The sequence below is a fragment of the Bufo gargarizans genome, chromosome 9 (assembly GCF_014858855.1).
Source record: "Bufo gargarizans isolate SCDJY-AF-19 chromosome 9, ASM1485885v1, whole genome shotgun sequence".
Lineage (NCBI taxonomy): Eukaryota > Metazoa > Chordata > Amphibia > Anura > Bufonidae > Bufo > Bufo gargarizans.
The window spans coordinates 179,750,409-179,772,985 of NC_058088.1; the positions used below are offsets into that span (position 1 = coordinate 179,750,409).

At 46.0% G+C, this 22,577-nt stretch overlaps 1 protein-coding gene across 1 annotated transcript in view; it reads right to left on the bottom strand.

Moving 5' to 3' along the window:
- The window catches only part of SH3GLB2 (SH3 domain containing GRB2 like, endophilin B2), a 44,318-nt gene continuing 21,741 nt past the window's right edge, over window positions 1-22,577 (bottom strand). The window contains 9 exon segments of the mRNA XM_044268579.1: window positions 1-238; window positions 321-546; window positions 7,307-7,407; window positions 9,124-9,213; window positions 14,242-14,265; window positions 15,715-15,777; window positions 18,527-18,619; window positions 20,022-20,047; window positions 20,050-20,154. Of these exon segments, the coding sequence (XP_044124514.1) occupies window positions 131-238; window positions 321-546; window positions 7,307-7,407; window positions 9,124-9,213; window positions 14,242-14,265; window positions 15,715-15,777; window positions 18,527-18,619; window positions 20,022-20,047; window positions 20,050-20,154 (836 nt within the window). The 3' untranslated portion in view covers window positions 1-130.

Sequence of the window (22,577 nt, forward strand, 5' to 3'; positions counted from 1 at the left end):
TCAAACACAGTAAAGGGGACTGGTGAAGAAAGGATTTGCAAGGACAGACAAAGGGAAACAAGAAGAAGAAGCAGCAGCCCCAAGGGGCGATTGGCTTGTTGAGAGATTCTGCACAGCCGCAGCCTTCAGTCTAACTGAGGAGTTCCAGGTACGTAACGGGGACTTTGCCTTTCTGGTTCCCCCTCTCTCCAATGAGCCAGTCTGGGTCCATGCCAGGGAGGCTGTACACCGTGATTAACTGGAAGAGGAAAGGACATGGCTAACGATAAGAAATCCTAATATACAACACATAGGAAACAGGCTCAGCAGCCTCAGCTCACCTCGTCGGCCATGAGGCGAAGCTCAGTGCTGTCTGCTGCCTCGTAGTCGTATAGCACTTTTGCTTTTCGTGTGCCACTTGAAGGTGGTTTGACGTCTGCTGGATTCAGGGTCCCGTCTGCAGGGTTGGGACTTACGGCTTGGAGCAAGGGGAGAGTGGCGGCTGGAGGGGAGGTGCTGAGAGAGGGGACGATGGCATCTGCGTTCCCCACAAACGTCGATGGAAATCTGTAAGGACAAAAGGTGCACTCTGGTTATCCTGTAGAGGAAGGAGTCCATTCATAACCAGCGGTGCTGGAAGTGAACCGTTTAATCTTGAAGGTTTTCATTTCCTTTAGGTGGTGATTGGCTGAGGGGGGCAGGGACCCGGTAAGTGATGGAACGGATGCAGCAGGGGATCGGTGAGTACTGCGGTTTCCACGCCCCTGCCCAGCGCTTACAGTGATTGTTCCCATCTCGGGCATGAACCGGTAAGATGCGACTGCACACGGTGCAGATAATCTGCAGTATTTATCATGTTTTTGTTGGAGATTTTTTGTTTATGTAAACAACCTCATTGACGTCTATGTGGAAACCCACTCTACAGAAGTTGCGGAATTGCATGGGTGACAGGCTGCAGATTTTAAAAGCCGCACCTACGGGGGAAAAAAAACGAAGTGTACACGAGATTTGTCAAATCTCATTCACATTGCTGTATTATGCTGCGGTTTTCCCACTGAGATCAGATGCCTGGAATAAATGGGGCCATGTTTTTTTTGCTTGCTGTTACAGCACAAGGTCTTGAAGGTTGAGTGTGGCCTGATCACACATCACTAATTACTATGAACGCTCATTAGCGATGACCTGGTTGACTATCTTCCAGTCTAAGGGCTGTTTCACACGAGCAGTGCGGAAATCACTCTCCGATTCTGCTCATCTTGCAGTATAGTGCACTGCATTATACGGATTTATAGAATCACAGTGACCGTTTCATGTCAGAAGTAAGGTCATGCAGAGGCACATAGCATTATAAATAATAAGGCCTCATGCACACGGCTGTTGTTTTGGTGAGGTGGACCCCTTCACTTCAATGGGGCCACAAAAGATGCAGACAGCACTCCATGTGTTGTCCGCATCCGTTGCTCCGTTCTGTTGCCCCGCAAAAAAAAAAAATAGAACATGTCCTATTCCTGTCCATGCTTTGCGGACAAGAATAGGTAGTTATATAAAGGCTGTCCGTGCCGTTCCGCAAATTGCGGAATGCGCACGGACGCCATCCGTGTTTTGCAGATCCGCGATTTGCGGACCGCAAAACACACAACGGTCGTGTGCATGTAGCCTAAGGTTGTGCGCTCCTGCAAGTCCAGAACGGAGGATCACGCTCACACACACTGCGCGATTCCCGCAATGGACTCGCTCGTGTGAAACATCTCCAATACAACCTTTAGGCCTCTTTCACACGAACGATACAGATTGTGCCAGGATGTGTTCAGTGAAACTCACACCATTTTGCAAGCAAGTTCATTTAGTTTTATCTGGAATTGCGTTCAGTGTTTCAGTTTTTTCCGCACGAGTGCAATGCGGTTTTTCACGAGCGTGAAAAAAAAATAATGAAGGTTTACAAACGACATCTCTTAGCAACCATCAGTGAGTCCAGGGCTGCGTGAAAAATCACAGAATATAGAACGTGCTGCGATTCTCACGCAACGCAGAAGTGATGCATGAAAAAACCGCTCATGTGCACAGACCCATTGAAATGAATGGGTCCGGATTCAGTGCGGGTGCTATGTGTTCACTACACGCATCGCACCCGCGCCGAAAACTCGTTTGTGTGAAAGGGGCCTTACTCTTCCTGAGGACTGCATCACCTGTGAGTGATATTCTACAACACCAAGGGTTGTCCGGTGGGGAAAGAAAAACTATTTGAAAAAGGGCAGAATGGATTTAAAAAAATTAAATAAAATAGAACCAATACTCACTGATCCCGCTGATGCCGAGACAATCCCTAACCTCATTGGGTCCCTGTGACGTTACGTTTCTGCATGAGGATAGGCTCTACTCACACCAAACGAATGCTCTAGGATGCATACGTATGTGAATAGATGCCGTTTATTCATGTACTATGAATACGTGGCATGCACCACATTCCCTCCCACCAAATACATATAGACATGTGACATCATGTATAATATACTTACACCTCACCCCTGGAACTGGAAGCATAAAGGGAGGAGAGAGAGATTATTGGCAATTTGTAATGGAAAACGGAGGCCGTGGACCAGTGGTCTGCAGCCTGTGGCTGTGTCTGGACAAGATGGGAGTTATTGCCCCAGCTGGAGGGCCACAGACTGTGGATCATTGGTCTGGACCATAAGGGAACAATCACCAAAGCATTTTCTTTACATTTCAGGCCCTGGGGTAATTTTCTTTTGCTGACATTTGTGAGATTGATGTAGATTGGGTTCAAAATAAATACTATTCATACAATGTGGTGTAAATCACCACGTGCACATACATGTTCCAATATTACATACAGACTAAAGGGCGTGGCTGCAGATGCCACCATTTATGCATTTCTAGGAGCCATAACTGAGGAACAACACAGGCCCGATTTACTCATGTCTGCGCCAAACATCTGTCTAAAAATGGGTGCAATTTGGCACATCTCGCTTGCTTGACAAGGGGTTGGGTTTCTCTGGGGTCCATTTTGCACCAAAACTGAGACAACTAATGAGGTAGTTGGTATACTATAGTCAGAGAAGTAGGTCTCTCCCTGCAAAAGATTTATCCTCCACCCCCCTGTGATAAATCTGGTGCAGGTGTGGACAGCCGGTCTAAGGTTACAGCAGCCATAGGGAATACCCGTATTTCAATAGATGTAGCAGGTCCTCTTTAAATTATAGTTGCCCGTTTTTAAAGGGGTATTCAGATCCCAGCAAAAAAAAAAAATTATTCTTAGGCTACATGCACACGAACTTTGTTTGTTTGTTTCCTGTATCCATTCCGGTTTGTTTTTTTTGCGGATAGGATGCGGACCCATTTATTTCAATGGGTCTGAAAAAATGCGGACAGCACACTGTGTGCTGTCTGCATCAGTATGTCCGTTCCGTAGCCCTGCAAAAAAAATAATAGAACATGTCCTATTCTTGTCCGTTTTAGGCATTGTTACAATGGATCCGCAAAAAAAACGGATAGCAAATGGATTCATCCGTTTTTTGTTTTTTTGCGGATCCGAAATTTGCATACTGCAAAACATATGGTTGTGCGCATGTAGTGTTAGTATAATGAATGACAAATGTAAGGTTATGCACATGGGAAGGAATAATGCAAGTCACCCGTACATACTATAATGTTAAAACACTGGGTAACACTGACATGGAAAAGGACCTAGGAATGTGAGTGAACAGCAAACTAAGCTGTAGAAACCAGTGTCAGGCAGCTGCTGCCAAGGCCAATAAGATAATGGGTTGCATCAGAAGGGGCATAGATGCCCGTGATGAGAACATAGTCCTATCACTTTACAAATCACTAGTCAGACACATGGAGGACTGTGTACAGTTCTGGGCTCCTGTGAATAAGGCAGACATAGCAGAGCTGGAGAGGGTCCAGAGGAGGGCAACTAAAGTAATAACTGGAATGGGGCAACTACAGTACCCTGAAAGATTATCCACATTAGGGTTATTCACTTTAGAAAAAAGATGACTGAGGGGAGATCTAATTACTATGTATAAATATATCAGGGGTCAGTACAGAGATCACTCCCATCATCTATTTATCCCCAGGACTGTGATGAGGGGACATCCTCTGCGTCTGGAGGAAAGAAGGTTTGTACACAAACATAGAAGAGGATTCTTTACGGTAAGAGCAGTGAGACTATGGAACTCTCTGCCTGAGGAGGTGGTGATGGGGAGTACAATAAAGGAATTCAAGAGGGGCCTGGATGTATTTCTTGAGGGTAATAATATTACAGTAGAAATGTAAAAATAAATGTAACGCACAAGAGTAACTACAGCCCCAAGAGGTGCACTCAGTCGGGTGGACTCACCCTGTCCACTCCCAGAAGTAATAAATATAGAATAAAATTGGCTGGGCACTCTCAGGATATCTGCACCAATTGAAATTTATTAGCATATATTACAATAGCGCTGAACAACAGTATATATTAGCGGAAATACTCAACACTAAATCACAAAAAACACATAAAACAACCAACATGCAGTAATATCATGTAAAACAACTGGAAAATAGAAATCTAAAATATGATAAAAATCGAGGAATAAAATGGAATACTCGATAGTAAAATGATCGTATAAATATTCAGCCGAATATTTGTTTAATGGAAAAGTCACCTCGGATACTGGTCGCAATAAACTGTGTCCTCTAATATTGTCCTATTCGATTAAATCACAGGGGTATCCAAAACTACAGTCCCAATACGTGGTCCACTGAACCAACTTTAAGCGGCGTCCCGCTTATCACATCCACCAGCAGCGTCTCACTGGACTGAGAGTCGTATGAATAAAAGTGCTGGATAAAATCAAACGGTCTTACCGTCTCCCTTGTTAATTCAACGAAGGTAATAATATGATCCTCTGAGTCTGTGGACCGATAGTTCGTCAATAGCTTTGCACACTGGCAATTGTTTGGCACATGTTCAGGCCTTCCACATGGACTTAGGCCTTACAGGTTATATTCCAAGTGAGCCATTCGTGTGACAGACGATTCCTTCTTAACAGATATCCAGTAGATTTTCCAGATTCCCAAGTGGTCCAAGTTTCTGGGGTCCTGTCTAGGCTGACAGGACCCCAGAAACTTGGACCACTTGGGAATCTGGAAAATCTACTGGATATCTGTTAAGAAGGAATCGTCTGTCACACGAATGGCTCACTTGGAATATAACCTGTAAGGCCTAAGTCCATGTGGAAGGCCTGAACATGTGCCAAACAATTGCCAGTGTGCAAAGCTATTGACGAACTATCGGTCCACAGACTCAGAGGATCATATTATTACCTTCGTTGAATTAACAAGGGAGACGGTAAGACCGTTTGATTTTATCCAGCGATTTTATCCAGCACTTTTATTCATACGACTCTCAGTCCAGTGAGACGCTGCTGGTGGATGTGATAAGCGGGACGCCGCTTAAAGTTGGTTCAGTGGACCACGTATTGGGACTGTAGTTTTGGATACCCCTGTGATTTAATCGAATAGGACAATATTAGAGGACACAGTTTATTGCGACCAGTATCCGAGGTGACTTTTCCATTAAACAAATATTCGGCTGAATATTTATACGATCATTTTACTATCGAGTATTCCATTTTATTCCTCAATTTTTATCATATTTTAGATTTCTATTTTCCAGTTGTTTTACATGATATTACTGCATGTTGGTTGTTTTATGTGTTTTTTGTGATTTAGTGTTGAGTATTTCCGCTAATATATACTGTTGTTCAGCGCTATTGTAATATATGCTAATAAATTTCAATTGGTGCAGATATCCTGAGAGTGCCCAGCCAATTTTATTCTATAATAATATTACAGGCTATAGCTAGTAGAGAGGGGTCGGGGATCCAGGGAGTTATTCTGATGCCTAATTGGAGTCGGGAAGGAATTTTCTTCCCCTAAGACCTCATGCACACGGCCGTTGTTCTGGTCCGCATCTGAGTCGCGGTTTGGATGCGGACCCATTCACTTCAATGGGGCCGCAAAAGATGCGGACAGCACTCAGTGTGCTGTCCGCATCCGTTGCTCCGTTCCGTAGCCTCGCAAAAAATATATAACCTGTCCTATTCTTGTCCGCGCTTTGAGGACAAGAATAGGCAGTTATATTAAAGGCTGTCCGTGCCGTTCCGCAAATTGCGTAACGCTCACGGACGCCATCTGTGTTTTGCGGACCGCAAAACACACAACGGTCGTGTGCATGTAGCCTAAAGTGGGGAAAATCGGCTTCTACCTCACAGGGTTATTTTTTTGCCTTCCTCTGGATCAACTTGCAGGATAACAGGCCGAACTGGATGGAGGGCTGTTTTTAGCCTTATATACTATGAAGTGTTATACACTTTCCCACTTCCTGTATTGATACTTCATAGTTTAAGACTACTGCTTGCTGTCATTGAATAGAAACCCTCACTGTTTACTTCCAGCGGATACAGGTCTGTCCTAGTCATGTGATGGACACAGAGGTACAGGGCAGTAATCAGATTTATGTGTTGTAACGAGTTGTGCACCTGTGTGCCCGTCACATGACTAGGAGAGATTAAAAAAATTTTTTTTAATAAACTGGAACCAAAGGAGGCAAAAAGCGAAGATTCTGATATAAGTGAAGAACTGATGCTGAAAGGACGGAAAATGCAATAACATTTCCATGTGCAAAGAACAACGTCTATAGGCTAAAACTGGAATCTCTCTTTTAGGGCTCATGCACACGAACATATTTTCTTTTCGTGTCCGTTCCATTTTTTTGTGGACCGTATACGGAACCATTCATTTCAATGTGTGCATTCCGTCTCCGTATCGCAAAAAAAAATAGAACATGTCCTATTATTGTCCGCATTACGGACAAGGATAGGACTGTTCTATTAGGGGACAGCTGTTCCGTTCCACAAAATACGGAATGCACACGAACGTCATCCGTATTTTTTGTGGATCGCGAAATACATACGGTCATGTGCATGAGGCCTTAGAATCATTTTCCGGGAGACCCAACATGTGGCCGGCTGACACCAACAAGAGCTTACTGCATATGGATGTCTACAGCTCCCATTGAAGTCTGTGGGATAATATAAACTCATATGCCGCAAGCTCCCCCTAGTGGTGGCTGCCGATAGCCTGTGTGAGAGACTTGCAACACCAGCCGTTCTGAAACGACAACTTCCAGAATCCTCCCTTCACTTCTATGGGAGTAACAAGAACAGCTGAGCAAGTGTGACTGCTGGGAGTTGTAGTTTCACAGCAGCTGGAGGATGTCGAAGGTTGCCGATCCCTGCCCTCTGCTTCCTCGGTCACGTACCTGCCCAGTTGTTTCTGCAGGTCCACCATATACTGGTAGCACTGAGCATAGTATGTCGCTTGGGCCTCGGCAAACTCATGCAGGCAGCGGAGGTGATTGACCTGTGGAAGACACGGCAGGTGACGTAAGGCTCTTTCCAGGATAGGGTTTCCTATGTCATGGTTGAAACCACTGGGTAAACAGGGAAGAAATGATAGAAATACAGAAGCAGATCTGCTGGGAATTAACCGTTCACCGACACTTTCAGGTCAATCAGCATCTTCCCATCTATAGATGCTCAAGAACACATTTCACTTTTCTACTACAGGCGACGACCACATTTACAATTTATTCTGCTCCAATGCATCTAAAATAAAGCAACTGTGCAAACAGCATACCGTTATGTGTCCACAGCTCCTATGTAGACCTATGTGTCGGCAAGGTTACCGCCTGCACACACATCCTGTCCGATATTAAACACTCATTCCCATCTTCGAATGTTCCACTATTTTTGGAACCCCCTTAGAAATGAATGGAGAGAGCTGGGCCACCTCTCCATTTACAGCAGCCATGACATGGGGACCCAGTGGATCAGCCATAATGGTTGAGATGAGAATAACCCTTTAAAGGAGGAGGGGTTAGGCAGACCTGTGAAGGTAAGCATACTCACCTGCTTCACCGGCTCCATCCCTTCACGGTCTCCCTGGATGTAAATTTCCTGTTCGACCCTGCTCCACTTTTGTCATGTGAAATGGTCACACGATGCACCCCAGTGGCCAGCGATTGGCTGCAGCGGCGTCACATAGGAAGTTTACATCCAAGGAGTACAGTGGAGGCCTTTGGAACAAAGAAGCCGGGAAGCAGGTTAGGGCGGAATCACATTAGCATTAGGGCTCTTTCACACGAGCGGATGCCGTGCGGGTAATCTGCTGCGTAAAAAAGAGACCCAAGCCCCGTTCTGGACAGCAGAGGCACGGAGCAGTAACATGATTGATAACGCTCCGCGCCTCTGTGACCTTTTTGCTACAAAATCACGGTGACCAACTTTTGTAGTAGAAAGGTCACAGAGAGGCGCGGAGCGTTATCAATCACGTTACTGCTCCGTGCCTCTGCTGTCCAGAACGGGGCTTGGCTCTCTTTCACGCAGCAGATTACCTGCACGGCATCCGCTCGAGCCCTTAGAGATTCCGTTATAACAGAATGCAAACCGGAACCCTTTTAAAAGGCATTCCAATTTGCTCCGTCCTAATACATTTCTATGGGCGCAAATAACAGCTCCGTTTTTCTTTTTTCCGTTATGCATGACAGAAAAAAAAAAAAAAAAAGTCCTGTCGATTTTTATTTTTTTTTCCGCCATGCATAACGAAAAAAATAAATAAATATGGAACTGTTATGTGTGTCCATAGAAATGTATTAGGACGGAGCAAAACGGAATGCCTCTTAAAGGGTTATAACGGAATCTCTAACGCTAATGCGAACCCGCCCTGCATACGCTTCCCTTTGCAGGTCTACCCAGGGTGCACACCCCCTTGTACATATGTACCAATAATCCTTACAATTCATTCATTTTGAAATGATCATAATGATTATTGTGGAGTCAAAATGCACAAAAAGTCTTGGTCCACATTAAAGTGTAGATCTACCTTATCCTGCATTGCTTCTCCTCTCCGGATCCCGAATCATGGTCTTTATTACAGTTGGAGCCCATCAATCCAAGAGTTATCCCCTATCCAGTTGATAACTTCATTTTTCGGGGAAGACCTCTTTAGGGCTGCTCCCACCAAATGACTGCACCCAGAAAACTGCTCTCAGTGCTGATACATGACGCTGGTACTCACGTGAGTGCTGCTGATCCCTTCCAGGAGCAGTCTGGTCACTTCTGCCTGACGGTCAAACTCTGTCTGAGCCACTCGCAGTTCATGTTCTGCCTGCAAGAGAAATCAATCGCCTCCACATTAACAGGATAAGGCCTCATGCACACGACAGTATGTATTTTGCGGTCCGCAAAAAAATACGGATGATGTCCGTGTGCATTCCGTATTTTGCGGAACGGAACAGCTGGACCCTAATAGAACAGTCCTATCCTTGTCCGTAATGCGGACAATAATAGGACATGTTCTATTTTTTTGCGGAACAGAAATACCTTCCTTTTTTTTGCGGACCCATTGAAATGAATGGTTCCGTATACAGTCCGCAAAAAAAAAAAGGGAACGGACACGGAAAGAAAATACGTTTGTAAACCAGACTGCAGACACTGCTCCTTCCTGCACTCAGCGGGAAGGTCCTAATGGAGCCACATACTATAGGAGAAAACCCCTCAATAGTAATTCCCTAATTCCCCTGCAATTGTCTCACAGAGCTAAGAGCAATCATCTCGCTAGTGATATAGATAATTTCTACCTCTGCTATCATAGTCTCTTGCCCTTTAAATTCATAATACATATCTATTGGCCCGAGATCTGTTTTCTGATACAAACCTCCCAATCCCCTGCAGACTCAGGAGTCATTTATGACATACCGGCAGCCACCACTAGAGGGAGGTTACTGTATTTTTTTTATTGATTGTTCAGTATAACAGTAAGCAGTCGGCTCCCCCTAGTGGTGGCTGAAGGCAGCCTGAAATTCATTAACAAAAGGCGTAAAAATCAATAACCTATTCTCAGGACAGATCAACAATGTCTGATCGGTGGGGGTGTGACTCCCGCCACCCGCGCTGATCAGCTGTTTGTCACATATACCGAGCACAGAGCCATACATTGTACAGTGGCTGTGACAGTACAGAGCTGCACAAGGGCCATATGACCAATAGAGGTGACTGCACAGGCCTAGGAAGAGGTCGGAGTGCTTACCTGAGCACTTTAACTAGCTCTATGCTGGAGATTTGCAGTTCTGTATCAGAAAAACAGATTCCCGACTGCTATCAAGATATATTAAAGGGGTTCTCCAACCTTTCTTAGAAAATCCCAGAGTCTTCTCAACTGTGGATCAAAGATTGTTTCCTCAGTACTTACCTGTCCGTCACGCCGCCGATGTCGCTGTCTCCGCTGCACTCAGACTGGGTTGTGGCCTCTTTTTCTCAGGTTGCAACCAAAGGAGTTCCTGAGAGCAGAAAACCCTGCAGCCAGCCTGAGCGAAGCAAAGACGGCGCGGCGATGGCCAGGTAAGTACTGAGGTAACGATCAATTGTCCACAGATGAGAAGACTCCGTTCCAAAAAAAAAGCCCTGGAGAACCCCTTTAATAATTCAATAAGCCAAGGAAAATTGTCCTGCTTATAGTAAAAACACAAAATGGTATTCCAGGATGGACATTCACTTTACAGGGCATCTGTCAGCAGTTTTGTACCTATGACACTGACCTGTTACATATGCGCTTGGCAGCTAAAGACGTCTGTGTTGGTCCCATGTTCATTTGTGCCCGCATTGCGGAGAAAAATGATGCTATAATATATGCAAATGAGCCTTTAGGAGCAACAGGGGCGTCGCCGTTACACCTAGAGGCGCTGCTTTCTGCACTTTGATTGACAGGACCAGGCAGTGAAAACGTGATCATGCTAGGCCCTGTCCAGGACAGCAGTTGCAGAGAGAGCAGAGCCTCTAGGAGTAATGGCGACGCCCCCGTTGCTCCTAGAGGCTCATTTGCATTTAATAAAACCTAATTTTTCTCAGTAATGCGGACACATATGAACATGGGACCAACACAGATTCCTTCAGCTGCCGAGACGCACATGTAACAGGTCAGCCAGTGTCATAGGTACAAAACTGCTGACAGATGCCCTTTAAAGTAAATGTCCATCCTTAAATACTATTTTTTTTTTTTTACTTTAAGCATGACATTTTTTTTTTTTAGCTGATTGAGTTATTATATTGCCCTGTAAGGTGGCTCCAAAGGGGTAGCCCGAAGACATATGTCACACAGATATACCATCTGCATGATGTATTTTCCAGCCAGAAAACTCCAGTAATGTGCGGGATTACCCAGAATACGTTCCATACATCCAGCACGGTAAATACATTGGGCAGATAATCCACCTGTGTGACCTGGCCAATAGGAAGAGATATCGTCTGTATCCAAGTATCAATATTACAGCAGAAGAACGACTGACAACAAAAAGAAATCTACGACTATCATAAAAGTAATGTAGCCAAAACCTTTCGATTGCTCATTTCCAATCTACATAGATGGAGCTCATACTGTGTCTCCTGGATGCAGACGACCTTCACTAGAGATCGGTTTATGGTGGACAGAGGACCTATGTATGAGAGGTCAAAAACTCTGATGGGTCAGTGCAAATATAACGGCTTACTCTGTGAGAGGATATCAAAATTCACTTTTGTGCCACTTGCCCCTCTCTGACTTTTGATGGTGCCCTCTCCTTTTCGGCCTGGTTGGACAGGTCACCCATGACAGTGTATAGTCCTACTGTTTGATGGGACAAGCCACCATAGATTTGAGCTGGATCAGATCACCATTAAGTTCACAATCTGCCACGGTGAGTATCCTGGGTGGCTCCAGGACAAGGCACCGAAGTAGATTTAGGGTAACATGCCACCACCCACTGGACTGGGCTTCTTCCTTCGGATCATGACACCATCATTGCATGTAAAGTGGTTTCATCATCCATCCCGTCCTCTCCTCCATACCATCAGGATTCAGAAAGAGGGGTTCTTTCCACAAGGAACAGGTTGGATCATGCCAATTAAAGGGATATTCAGCGATTGCATAATTAATATGCACTGAATTTTCCTGACTATAAGACATCGCTAAAATATATCTACTTCTAATTGTCCAGAATAACTGGGTGAATTTTCCTCTTGACTTCCAGCTAAACCTAGGTTCTTCATATGCAGTGAGTCTTACAGTGTAAAAATTGTATTTTCCTGACTATAAGACACATCGCTAAAGTATATCTGCGTCTAATTGTCCAGAATAACTGGGTGGATTTTCCTCTTGACCTCCAGCTAAACGTGGGTTCTTCATATGCAGTGAGTCTTACAGTATGAAAACTATGGATGAGCAGTGAGGGCAGCCATGAAAATTCTCCACTAGAAACCAGTGATTGTGTCCCTCTGTGACATCACTAGGGTCTAGTAAAGGTGGGCTCGTAGTGTTCAATATGGCTGCCTCCACATGACAGGCTCACATTACAGGAAAGTCCTGGTGACACAAGAGAAGCAGAATGCATGACTGGACATGGTCACATGAAGCCCCGGAGATAGAAGCGCCCATCCCTACGGATGAATACGTGCATCCTACTGAAGGTGGAGAGGATCATGCTGGGAGGGAAGCAGCAAACAACAAAATGGGGAACAGAGGAGCTTAAACGGCAATCAAACAGGTGGCTCCTGCAGTCCTATATCTGGATGTCTATATATTAGTCTACGTATCACACGTGCCCTCAGAGATGTAGGTCTTACAAAAAATATTAGCAGGGCATCTTGAACATGTGCCTCAGAAAAGTCCACAATACACAGTGCACGGGGGACATGGGAGGTGAGGATATAGAAGTGGCATCACTTACAGGCACTGGATGTGCATGGATCCTGGTGGTCAATCACCTCATGCCCCGACAGGGCTTCTTTTATTATGCAGTTTGCAATGTGGTGGATCCATAACAGGATGAGCCCCACTGTCGTTCAGTGGCGTATTTTTCCACCGCAGTAAGTTTCCGATGTATGTTAATGGAGCTGTAGAAAATCCATTCACATGCATGGGATGTAGATTGCACCCGAATGCAGGGGTGCAGCAGTCCCGGGCCCACTTGCATGGTGGGATCTATCAGGACGGGCACCTCTCTCAAAAGGTATCAACATCTGCAGGATGCCGATATAGTTGAAGCATGTGCGTGTCCCAGCCTCCATCTTGTAAACTGCTGGCCAGTTCAGCATAGGACGCCAGAACGTGCACAGTACGTCAGCATCCCGGCACAGGTGGCACAACGATGTCACCATATCACTCACAGAGGTCATTATCTAGGGGATTCAAAAGGGTCATTATTACTGTCTAGAGGACACACAGGGGGCGTGAACACTACGTAAGGTGTATTCGTAGCGGTCATGATGTGGCTTTACCTGGGTTGGAGGCCCACTCAGGTGACGGATGTGTTTTGTGCACCCCCATGCTGAATCCCTATCTACGCCTATAAACCTCTGGCTATATGCAATACAGATGATCTGTAGCTGAGCTGCTTTGTCTCTTGCGCTGGATGATGAAATGATCCTGGGAGCATGGTCTTTGGATTTCAATAAAAAATAATTTAAAGGGCAAGTACTTCTACTATTCGGAGAAAGTAAATTAGATTTATGCGAGAGGCTTTCTTTATGGACTACTGTTCCCTTGGCCCTCTGCATCAACACTGTATCAGAGAGGGGCTTAAAGGTCCACTACCCTGGAGCAGGCACTTTAGGTTATTAGAAGAGCTGCTGATATTATTTATACATATATTACTCTGGACATCCTTACAACTGGAGATATGGGAGATGATTTCTGAAGAACGTTAGGGTCCTCCTCTCCTCAACCTGTTAAATTAAAGGGATGGCAAACAAAAACAAAACCCAAACTGTAGAACAGTGGAAAACCTATAAAAACGTACAGCTTGTGAGAAGCAGGGTCAATATCATACGTAGATCTGGAGAGGTGTGAGATGAAGTGGGGAGGGGGGGGGATGGGGCAGACATCTTTCAATCCTAATAAAAGACAATGCAGCCAACCACTGCCTCTAGCTAATAGCGGGACTGTAGACTTCTATATCATCCATCCCCATAATCCTGAGGAAACACGATGGTAAACGCAGTCAGTATTTATACCGCTGCAGGACCTGGAGTCGGATTCTGTGGACTGTGTAGTGATGGGATTTTCTGAAGACACAGAACGAGAGGCCCAATTTTAATCAGGAAACACTTTCAGAGGAGCATAGGGCACAACATTAGTCCTCGGCGTAGTCTTGGGTGTGCTTACCTTGTCCACCTCGTCACTCCAAAGCTGCAGTCACAGAGTAACAGGAGAGATGAGTCTGAGATACGTCATAGGCACTCAACAAAACACAACAGCCAGTGATGGTTCACAGATGGGAAGGAAAGGGAAGGGTTAAGTTGGGGCATTGATCAATGGAATGTCATAATTTACATAGGTCCTTAGGGATTTGAGTCTACCCCCCAAATACTAACTTAAATATGCAATACCTAACCCATCAAATTATTACTATTTTGCACTTAAATTAGGTCCTTCACATTGTTTTGCCCAGTAACTGTCCTACTTGGATGTGCTTAGCTGCCATCATTTGGGCATGGCAAGGTCCACAAGGTGCCTCCATGAGAGATCATATATGTCTAACCCACAGATCTCCCATACTATGTAGAACTAAAGGTTTGCAGTCCCCATAAGGGCATCATGGAGATGGTTCTACAATCATGCCTTCTCCATAAGGACCTAGATAATACTGGATGGGAGTTAGTGGCAGTGTATTTGTGGAAGGGATAACACCAAAATGAAGTGTTGGACCATGAGACCTTCAACCAACCTAACACAAGCCAACGTGACAAGACGGAGGGTAGGTTCACACCTCCTTTTAGCTACTGGAACAGCCTGTGGATCCAGCCTAGCTGGATATTGCAGTTTTCTGCTAGACCCCTTTGATTATAATGGGATCCAGACACTTTCCAGCATGAGTGCTTGGTTTTGGACGGACAAAAACTGGTGCATGCTGCGTTTTTTGTCTGGCCAAAACTTGGCACTCATGCTGGAAAGCGGCTAGATCCCCGCCTGATCCCATAATAGTCAAAGGGTTCTGGTGGTGAATGGACGTAGGACTTAGTAAGCTCCGGCAGGCTGTCCTCTGCTGCAACAGCCTGCCGGATCAGTCAAGTAGAGGTGGGAACATACCCTAACATCATCTAGAGATACAAGGGCTACACAACGGCAAGGACCATACTGGATCAAAATGATCTCAACCCAATTGACAAAGGTTTTTTTGGGACGTTCTTCACTACTGAACGAAGACATGGGTTCATGACAAACGACCACGTGTACGTGGACAACATGTGGACACCATGTTGACCCTACGGTGCCTGATCATTCTTTATGGCCACATAATCTCACAAGGTTCTTCCCATGAATCAGCACAACTGGATTGATCTATGAATCTAACCGATGTTCCTAATTTCTGCCAGTGATATCTGTACCCCCCTCCCTCCAGGAGTGCAGATAGCATAGAGACCCAACAAGTCCATCAATGTCCTAAGACTAGTCAGCTTATTTTATGATATAATTATGGTGTCTCCAATATTAGGCTGGAGTGTTACTACTGAACTACTCACAGAAAATGGGGAACAGTTATGAAACGGTCTAAAAGAAAAACAGTTTTTCAATCCCAGGGGGTGCTAATAGGAATCGAGGGGCTGAGGAAAGGGGAGGAGTTTAGATTGATCTTACCGCTGACGCACTGGCCGACAGTACGTAATTACGAGGTCGGGTCTCCTGAAAATCAGGCAAAGCCTGCGGGGAACAGAGCTCATGTCATGCAGGGAGAACATGAATGTGAAAACAGAAACACACAAATGAAAAAAAACAAAAATGAACACAGACGGGTAAAGGGTGGGGGGCAAAGAGCAGCGATAACAAGGGGCACGCCCTAGATCCCGACACTACATTAGGAATATATTCTGTATATTGCTGGCTCACTCTTCTTGGCGTTTTCTACCTGCCGTAACAATACAAATGGCGCATGTCTCTTATAAATATGGAGGACAGAGTGGCTGCTAGGGTTGATACCGCCATCTTTAGGTTCCACTAGTTTCTATTCTTGACACCCAATGGTCTTTCTCATCCAAACAGTCACTGGGAAAAAAGGGGCCTTGTTGTCCACAGCAACCAACCAGAGGTCCAAAATTGTAAGGTCGTTCTCCACCTGAATGTATTATCTTGGTTTGGGCAGAAAGAGTCTACTTTCCTATTCTCTGCCCTCTACTTGCCAAAAGTCTAGATTTTGCCAGGACCATAAATTGATCTTCAAAAAAGGTGGGGTTTCCAAAACCCTGCCCAAAAGTGGGCACTCAGGGGACGTTCCCAAGGCGGGGCTTTCTAAAACTTGGTACGTATGTCATTGTCAAGGTAGCTTTGAGCTGGAGACCAGACAAACTGGTTGCTAGAGACAGTATGAGCACATTTTTAGCAACTTAAAGGGGTTTCCGTGATTTTTAAATTGATGGCCTATCCTCTGGATAGGTCATCAGCATGAGATTGGCAGGGTCTGACTCTTGGCACCCACGCCGATCAGCTGTACAAACGGGCTGCGGCGCTCCGGTGACCACTTAGCCAGCTTCATAGGCCACGTGATGTCACGCTCATCGGCCATATGGCCTAGGCACAACTCAGTCCCATTCAAGTGAATAGGGCTGAGCTGCGATACCAAGCACAGCCACTACGAAATGGATGGCGCTGTGCTTGGTATGTTGCGAGGAGGCGGTGGTCCAATGAGCGCCGCGGCTTCCTCAAACAGCTAATCGGCGGGGGTGTCGGGAGTCAGACCCTCACCGATCACATACCCTGAGGATAGGCCATCAATAGGAAAATTACAAAAAATACCACTTTAATAGAAAGTAGTAGTTAACTTTACAAGGGAAATTTGGCTTCTGATACCATAAAGGTAAAGTGCCAGAGAAAATGGACGTGGGCACCGGACTGGTTGGTTGCTATGAGCGGCAGCACACTTTGCAAAACAGACAGTTTTATTAAATGAACCCCGGGATCACAACATAAATCTACTCTATTACACGTAACCATTCTGGATGAGGCGGGCACGGCGGGCGGTCCCCGGGGGCATCTAATTCCATATAGATATCTCCTGTCCAGTTAAATAGTTGAGCTGCAGAATTTCAAAGCACAACGCAGAGAGGCCGGCAACATGCAAAGAGCAGAATTAAGGGAGGCACGACACAGGGATATGGAAATGTCACAGCAGGTAGGAGGTGGGGATCCTAGTGCTCTGCAAATCTAATGACATCCGGCACAAACTGGTGGCGGGCATTACCAGAGGAAACGAATTACACAGCAACGTATAACACAGTCAGTGAGGCACGAGGAGATTTGTGCCTCATGTCTCAATACGGGCTTTTTTTATTTTTTCGATTCTGTCGTGTGCCTATGTCCCAATGACAACTCCTTCATCCCCGGAATTTGGCTATTCAGTGTTGTCATAGGGACACTACGTGGATTCCAATCGGTATATCCTCATTGCCATGATTACGGGCACGGTTGGCACCTACACAATCAGAATCTTCAATTCCAGTTGGTTATACAAAAATCCAGTCAAAACTTCCGGATAGACCAAGCACGGAGGAGCGGGGATAATACATACACATATTGTATATATGATGTATACAAAATACTAGGAAAACAGATGTAGCAGTGCTGAACCAGTCAAGGCACTTCAGTAGAGTTTGTCACTCGGCACCTCTTGATGTGACGTTGCAAGGCGCTAGCTGTCCTGTTCCAACTGCAGTCCTATAGAAATCCACATCCTGCGACAAGTGACAAACTTGGCTCTGCTACATCTGTCAGGCTAATACCAGTAAAGAGGGCTTGAAGTCGCTGCTTATTAGCTGAGGGACAAACGCAGGTGCCCCCCTCCCCTCATAACATCTTATGGTCTAATGGGGCAGGTATCAAGTGACCTCATTTCTACATCACCAAATAATTATTCTCCAGCGCACCCTGACCCCCAATCCTACAAGGTCGATAACGAGGGCAGCGGAAAATAAAAAAAGTTTACAGATGGACAGAAGGAAGCAAAAAGAAGAAATCACGCAGTGTGACCTCAGCGACAAATACTCACATCGCCCTCGAGCTGAGCAAATCACAAAAAAACACAACAGAAAACAAAACACCACAAGGTTAGTGAGGGGCAAACAGAACGCAACAAGGGAGGACGTTAATAGCAGCCAAACACGGCACCACCAAAGAAGTAGTATGAAGATTGGGATATGGGTAATTCTCGCCTGATGTGATGGTATGTGTATAATGGAACAGACACGACGCAATGATAGGAGCATTCACCACAGATATCCTACTAAAAGCCCCTTAACCCCAAAGCTACAGTAAAGAAAAAAATAAAATAGTGATGGCAAATAGGTAGACACATGTCAACTGGGAGGAGTATATGGAAAGATGGCCGCCTTCAACCCCCAATATGCATGCACCCCCTACCCCCATCATGTAGCAACGTGATTCTCAGATGGGACATTACCGCGGCTTTCGCCTCCGCTGCTTTAGCCTTCTTCAGTCGTGCTTTACAGGCATCTAGATCCAGGCGACGGTTCTGCAGAATTCTCCTCTCCTTCTGTAAAGTCAGGAAAACAGACAAGTGTGAACATGTGTTACAGAAGAAGAAATAACGATGTGTGATGGGGCTGATGAATAATTGGGCGCTAAGGATGTATAATATCTGGGGGTCAGGTGATCACTGCAGCAGCGGCAAACAGAACATGGATGGCGGGAGACCCAAGTGCTGCAGCAGTGGAGCGAAGGAGGAGGTAAATATGCTTCCCTCTGCAGGTCTGGCCATGACAAGTCTGCCGAGAGACCCCCAGAAGATGATCAACGCCTTTAATGGAATTGCGTTATCGTCCGTGGTATCGGATTCCATAACGCAATTCAGCATATGCCTGAAACTTGAAGTTCGCTCATCCCTACTAGGGATGAATTGGCCATAAACCTTACTGGGAAATTTCCCAGTGGGCCGATGCACAAGGGGCCACCCAAGCCCTCCTATTTGCCGCTGGCCGGGTACGTAATGTGCTCTCAGTGGTAATTAACGCTGTGAGAATCAGGTATTCACGTATTTGGCCAGCGACCGCACAACTGCTATGACCCGCATCTCACCTCCTAAGCCCCATGCTGGAGGAGAAGGAGGTGGCATCCATTGATGGCGACCAGACTGACAGCTTTTGGGGCAATATGTAATGCCGCACTGTGGTGTATGGTTCTGATGGGATGGTATTTTGTGCTATGGTATTCCTGACCCTGCCTACTTGGTTGACCCAGCTTCTGTCAATTTGGACCCCCCTACAACATAGGGTTTTTTCCAGGGCCACGTTTAATTCCCAGGCTGTCCCCTTATTACAGGAATATGGAAGCATTATATATTAAAGGGGTTGTCCACGTTATTTTTATTGATGGCCTATTCTGAGGATAGGTCATCAATATCAGATCGGCAGGGGTAAGACACCCGGCAGCCCCACCGATCAGCTGGTTGAAGAAAAGGTGCGCGCCGTGCCACTGCAGCCTTCTCATCATTGCTTACCTGCTCGCCGTCGCAACCGCAGCCGCCCCATTCGCTTCACGGCAACTCTCCCTCTGTATACTCATTGGCACAGAAATGCGATTATGGGGGCTGATTGCTCATCATGGCGGACGTGCCACATACCAGAGCCCATTAGGCCCTGTCAGAGCTAAAAGTTCCTCCAGAAATGGAGCATGACTTTAAAGGGTTTTTCCGAGGACTCGCATATTGATGACCTATTCTCAAGACAGATCATCAATATCTGATCAGTAGGGGTCTGCCTCTCTCTGTAACCTCCTCACAGAATACCAAGCACAGTGCTGTATATTGTATAGAGGCTGTACTTGGTATTGTGGCTCAATCCCAGTCACTTCAATGGAGGTGACATCAAAGGCCAAAGAAGAGGCTGAGGATAGGTCATGAGTCCTGGACAAACCCTTTCAGATGAAGCACAACTTACAGAAATGGTTCTCCAATCTCCTTCCAAAAGTTGCGCAGAGGAGTCAGGAAGTTGATGGAAGAGGAGTGGATGAAGTCTCGTTCTGCAATCCCCAGACGTTTCTGCGTCTCCCCGACCTTGATAAGTGTTTGCCCTGAGAAGGGAACAGCGTACAATTAGGCTGGTGTGATGGGGGGAGACAATGCTGTTTAGCTGTACACGGAATGAGATTAAAATCCAGTCAAGCGCATGGAGAGAGCACAATGCAATTAAGGCAAAGACACAGCCTGCCCGCAGGCTCCAATTACAGCCCCGTCAGTTTTATCAGCCAGGCAACGGGAGCCAGAAACTGAATTGGTATCACATAAGATGTATCGGGAAGAGGACATCTGGGAAATGTGCCCGCTGTATATACGGAGTGGAAAGACTGGCAGCACTTTATTTTCCATCTTGGCCTGTGACGTGTAAGATTCACAATGTGGTCAATCCATAGCACTAAATTCTATAGGGAACACAATGGATGTACACAGGGAACATGAATGAAGTTCTGCAGAGAGTGCTACTAATATCCGTTCTACATCTGCAGGTAAGCAGGACTATAAGGAGACCAGAAGCAGAATACCTGGCACACACTTCCAGGACATCCTCTATAAAGCAGGACTATAAGGAGACCAGAAGCAGAATACCTGGCACACACTTCCAGGACATCCTCTGTAAAGCAGGACTATAAGGAGACCAGAAGCAGAATACCAGGCACACCCTTCCAGGACATCCTCTGTAAAGCAGGACTATAAGGAGACCAGAAGCAGAATACCTGGCACACACTTCCAGGACATCCTCTATAAAGCAGGACTATAAGGAGACCAGAAGCAGAATACTTGGCACACACTTCCAGGACATCCTCTGTAAAGCAGGACTATAAGGAGACCAGAAGCAGAATACTTGGCACACACTTCCAGGACATCCTCTATAAAGCAGGACTATAAGGAGACCAGAAGCAGAATACTTGGCACACACTTCCAGGACATCCTCTATAAAGCAGGACTATAAGGATACCAGAAGCAGAATACCTGGCACACACTTCCAGGACATCCTCTATAAAGCAGGACTATAAGGAGACCAGAAGCAGAATACCAGGCACACACTTCCAGGACATCCTCTGTAAAGCAGGACTATAAGGAGACCAGAAGCAGAATACCAGGCACACCCTTCCAGGACATCCTCTGTAAAGCAGGTCTATAAGGAGACCAGAAGCAGAATACTTGGCACACCCTTCCAGGACATCCTCTATAAAGCAGGACTATAAGGAGACCAGAAGCAGAATACCAGGCACACCCTTCCAGGACATCCTCTATAAAGCAGGACTATAAGGAGACCAGAAGCAGAATACCAGGCACACCCTTCCAGGACATCCTCTGTAAAGCAGGTCTATAAGGAGACCAGAAGCAGAATACTTGGCACACCCTTCCAGGACATCCTCTATAAAGCAGGACTATAAGGAGACCAGAAGCAGAATACCAGGTACACCCTTCCAGGACATCCTCTATAAAGCAGGACTATAAGGAGACCAGAAGCAGAATACCAGGCACCCCCTTCCAGGACATCCTCTGTAAAGCAGGTCTATAAGGAGACCAGAAGCAGAATAACAGGCACACCCTTCCAGGACATCCTCTATAAAGCAGGACTATAAGGAGACCAGAAGCAGAATACCAGGCACACCCTTCCAGGACATCCTCTATAAAGCAGGACTATAAGGAGACCAGAAGCAGAATACCAGGCACACCCTCCCAGGACATCCTCTAAAGCAGGTCTATAAGGAGACCAGAAGCAGAATACCTGGCACACCCTTCCAGGACATCCTCTGTAAAGCAGGTTTATAAGGAGACCAGAAGCAGAATACCTGGCACACCCTTCCAGGACATCCTCTATAAAGCAGGACTATAAGGAGACCAGAAGCAGAATACCAGGCACACCCTTCCAGGACATCCTCTATAAAGCAGGACTATAAGGAGACCAGAAGCAGAATACCAGGCACACCCTTCCAGGACATCCTCTATAAAGCAGGACTATAAGGAGACCAGAAGCAGAATACCAGGCACACACTTCCAGGACATCCTCTAAAGCAGGACTATAAGGAGACCAGAAGCAGAATAACAGGCACACCCTTCCATGACATCCTCTAAAGCAGGACTATAAGGAGACCAGAAGCAGAATAACAGGCACACCCTCCCATGACATCCTCTAAAGCAGGACTATAAGGAGACCAGAAGCAGAATAACAGGCACACCCTTCCAGGACATCCTCTATAAAGCAGAATTATAAGGAGACCAGAAGCAGAATAACAGGCACACCCTTCCAGGACATCCTCTATAAAGCAGGTCTATAAGGAGACCAGAAGCAGAATACCAGGCACACCCTTCCAGGACATCCTCTAAAGCAGGACTATAAGGAGACCAGAAGCAGAATACCTGGCACACCCTTCCAGGACATCCTCTATAAAGCAGGACTATAAGGAGACCAGAAGCAGAATACCAGGCACCTGCTCCTCATCTCCATAGCATACAATATGTAAATCAG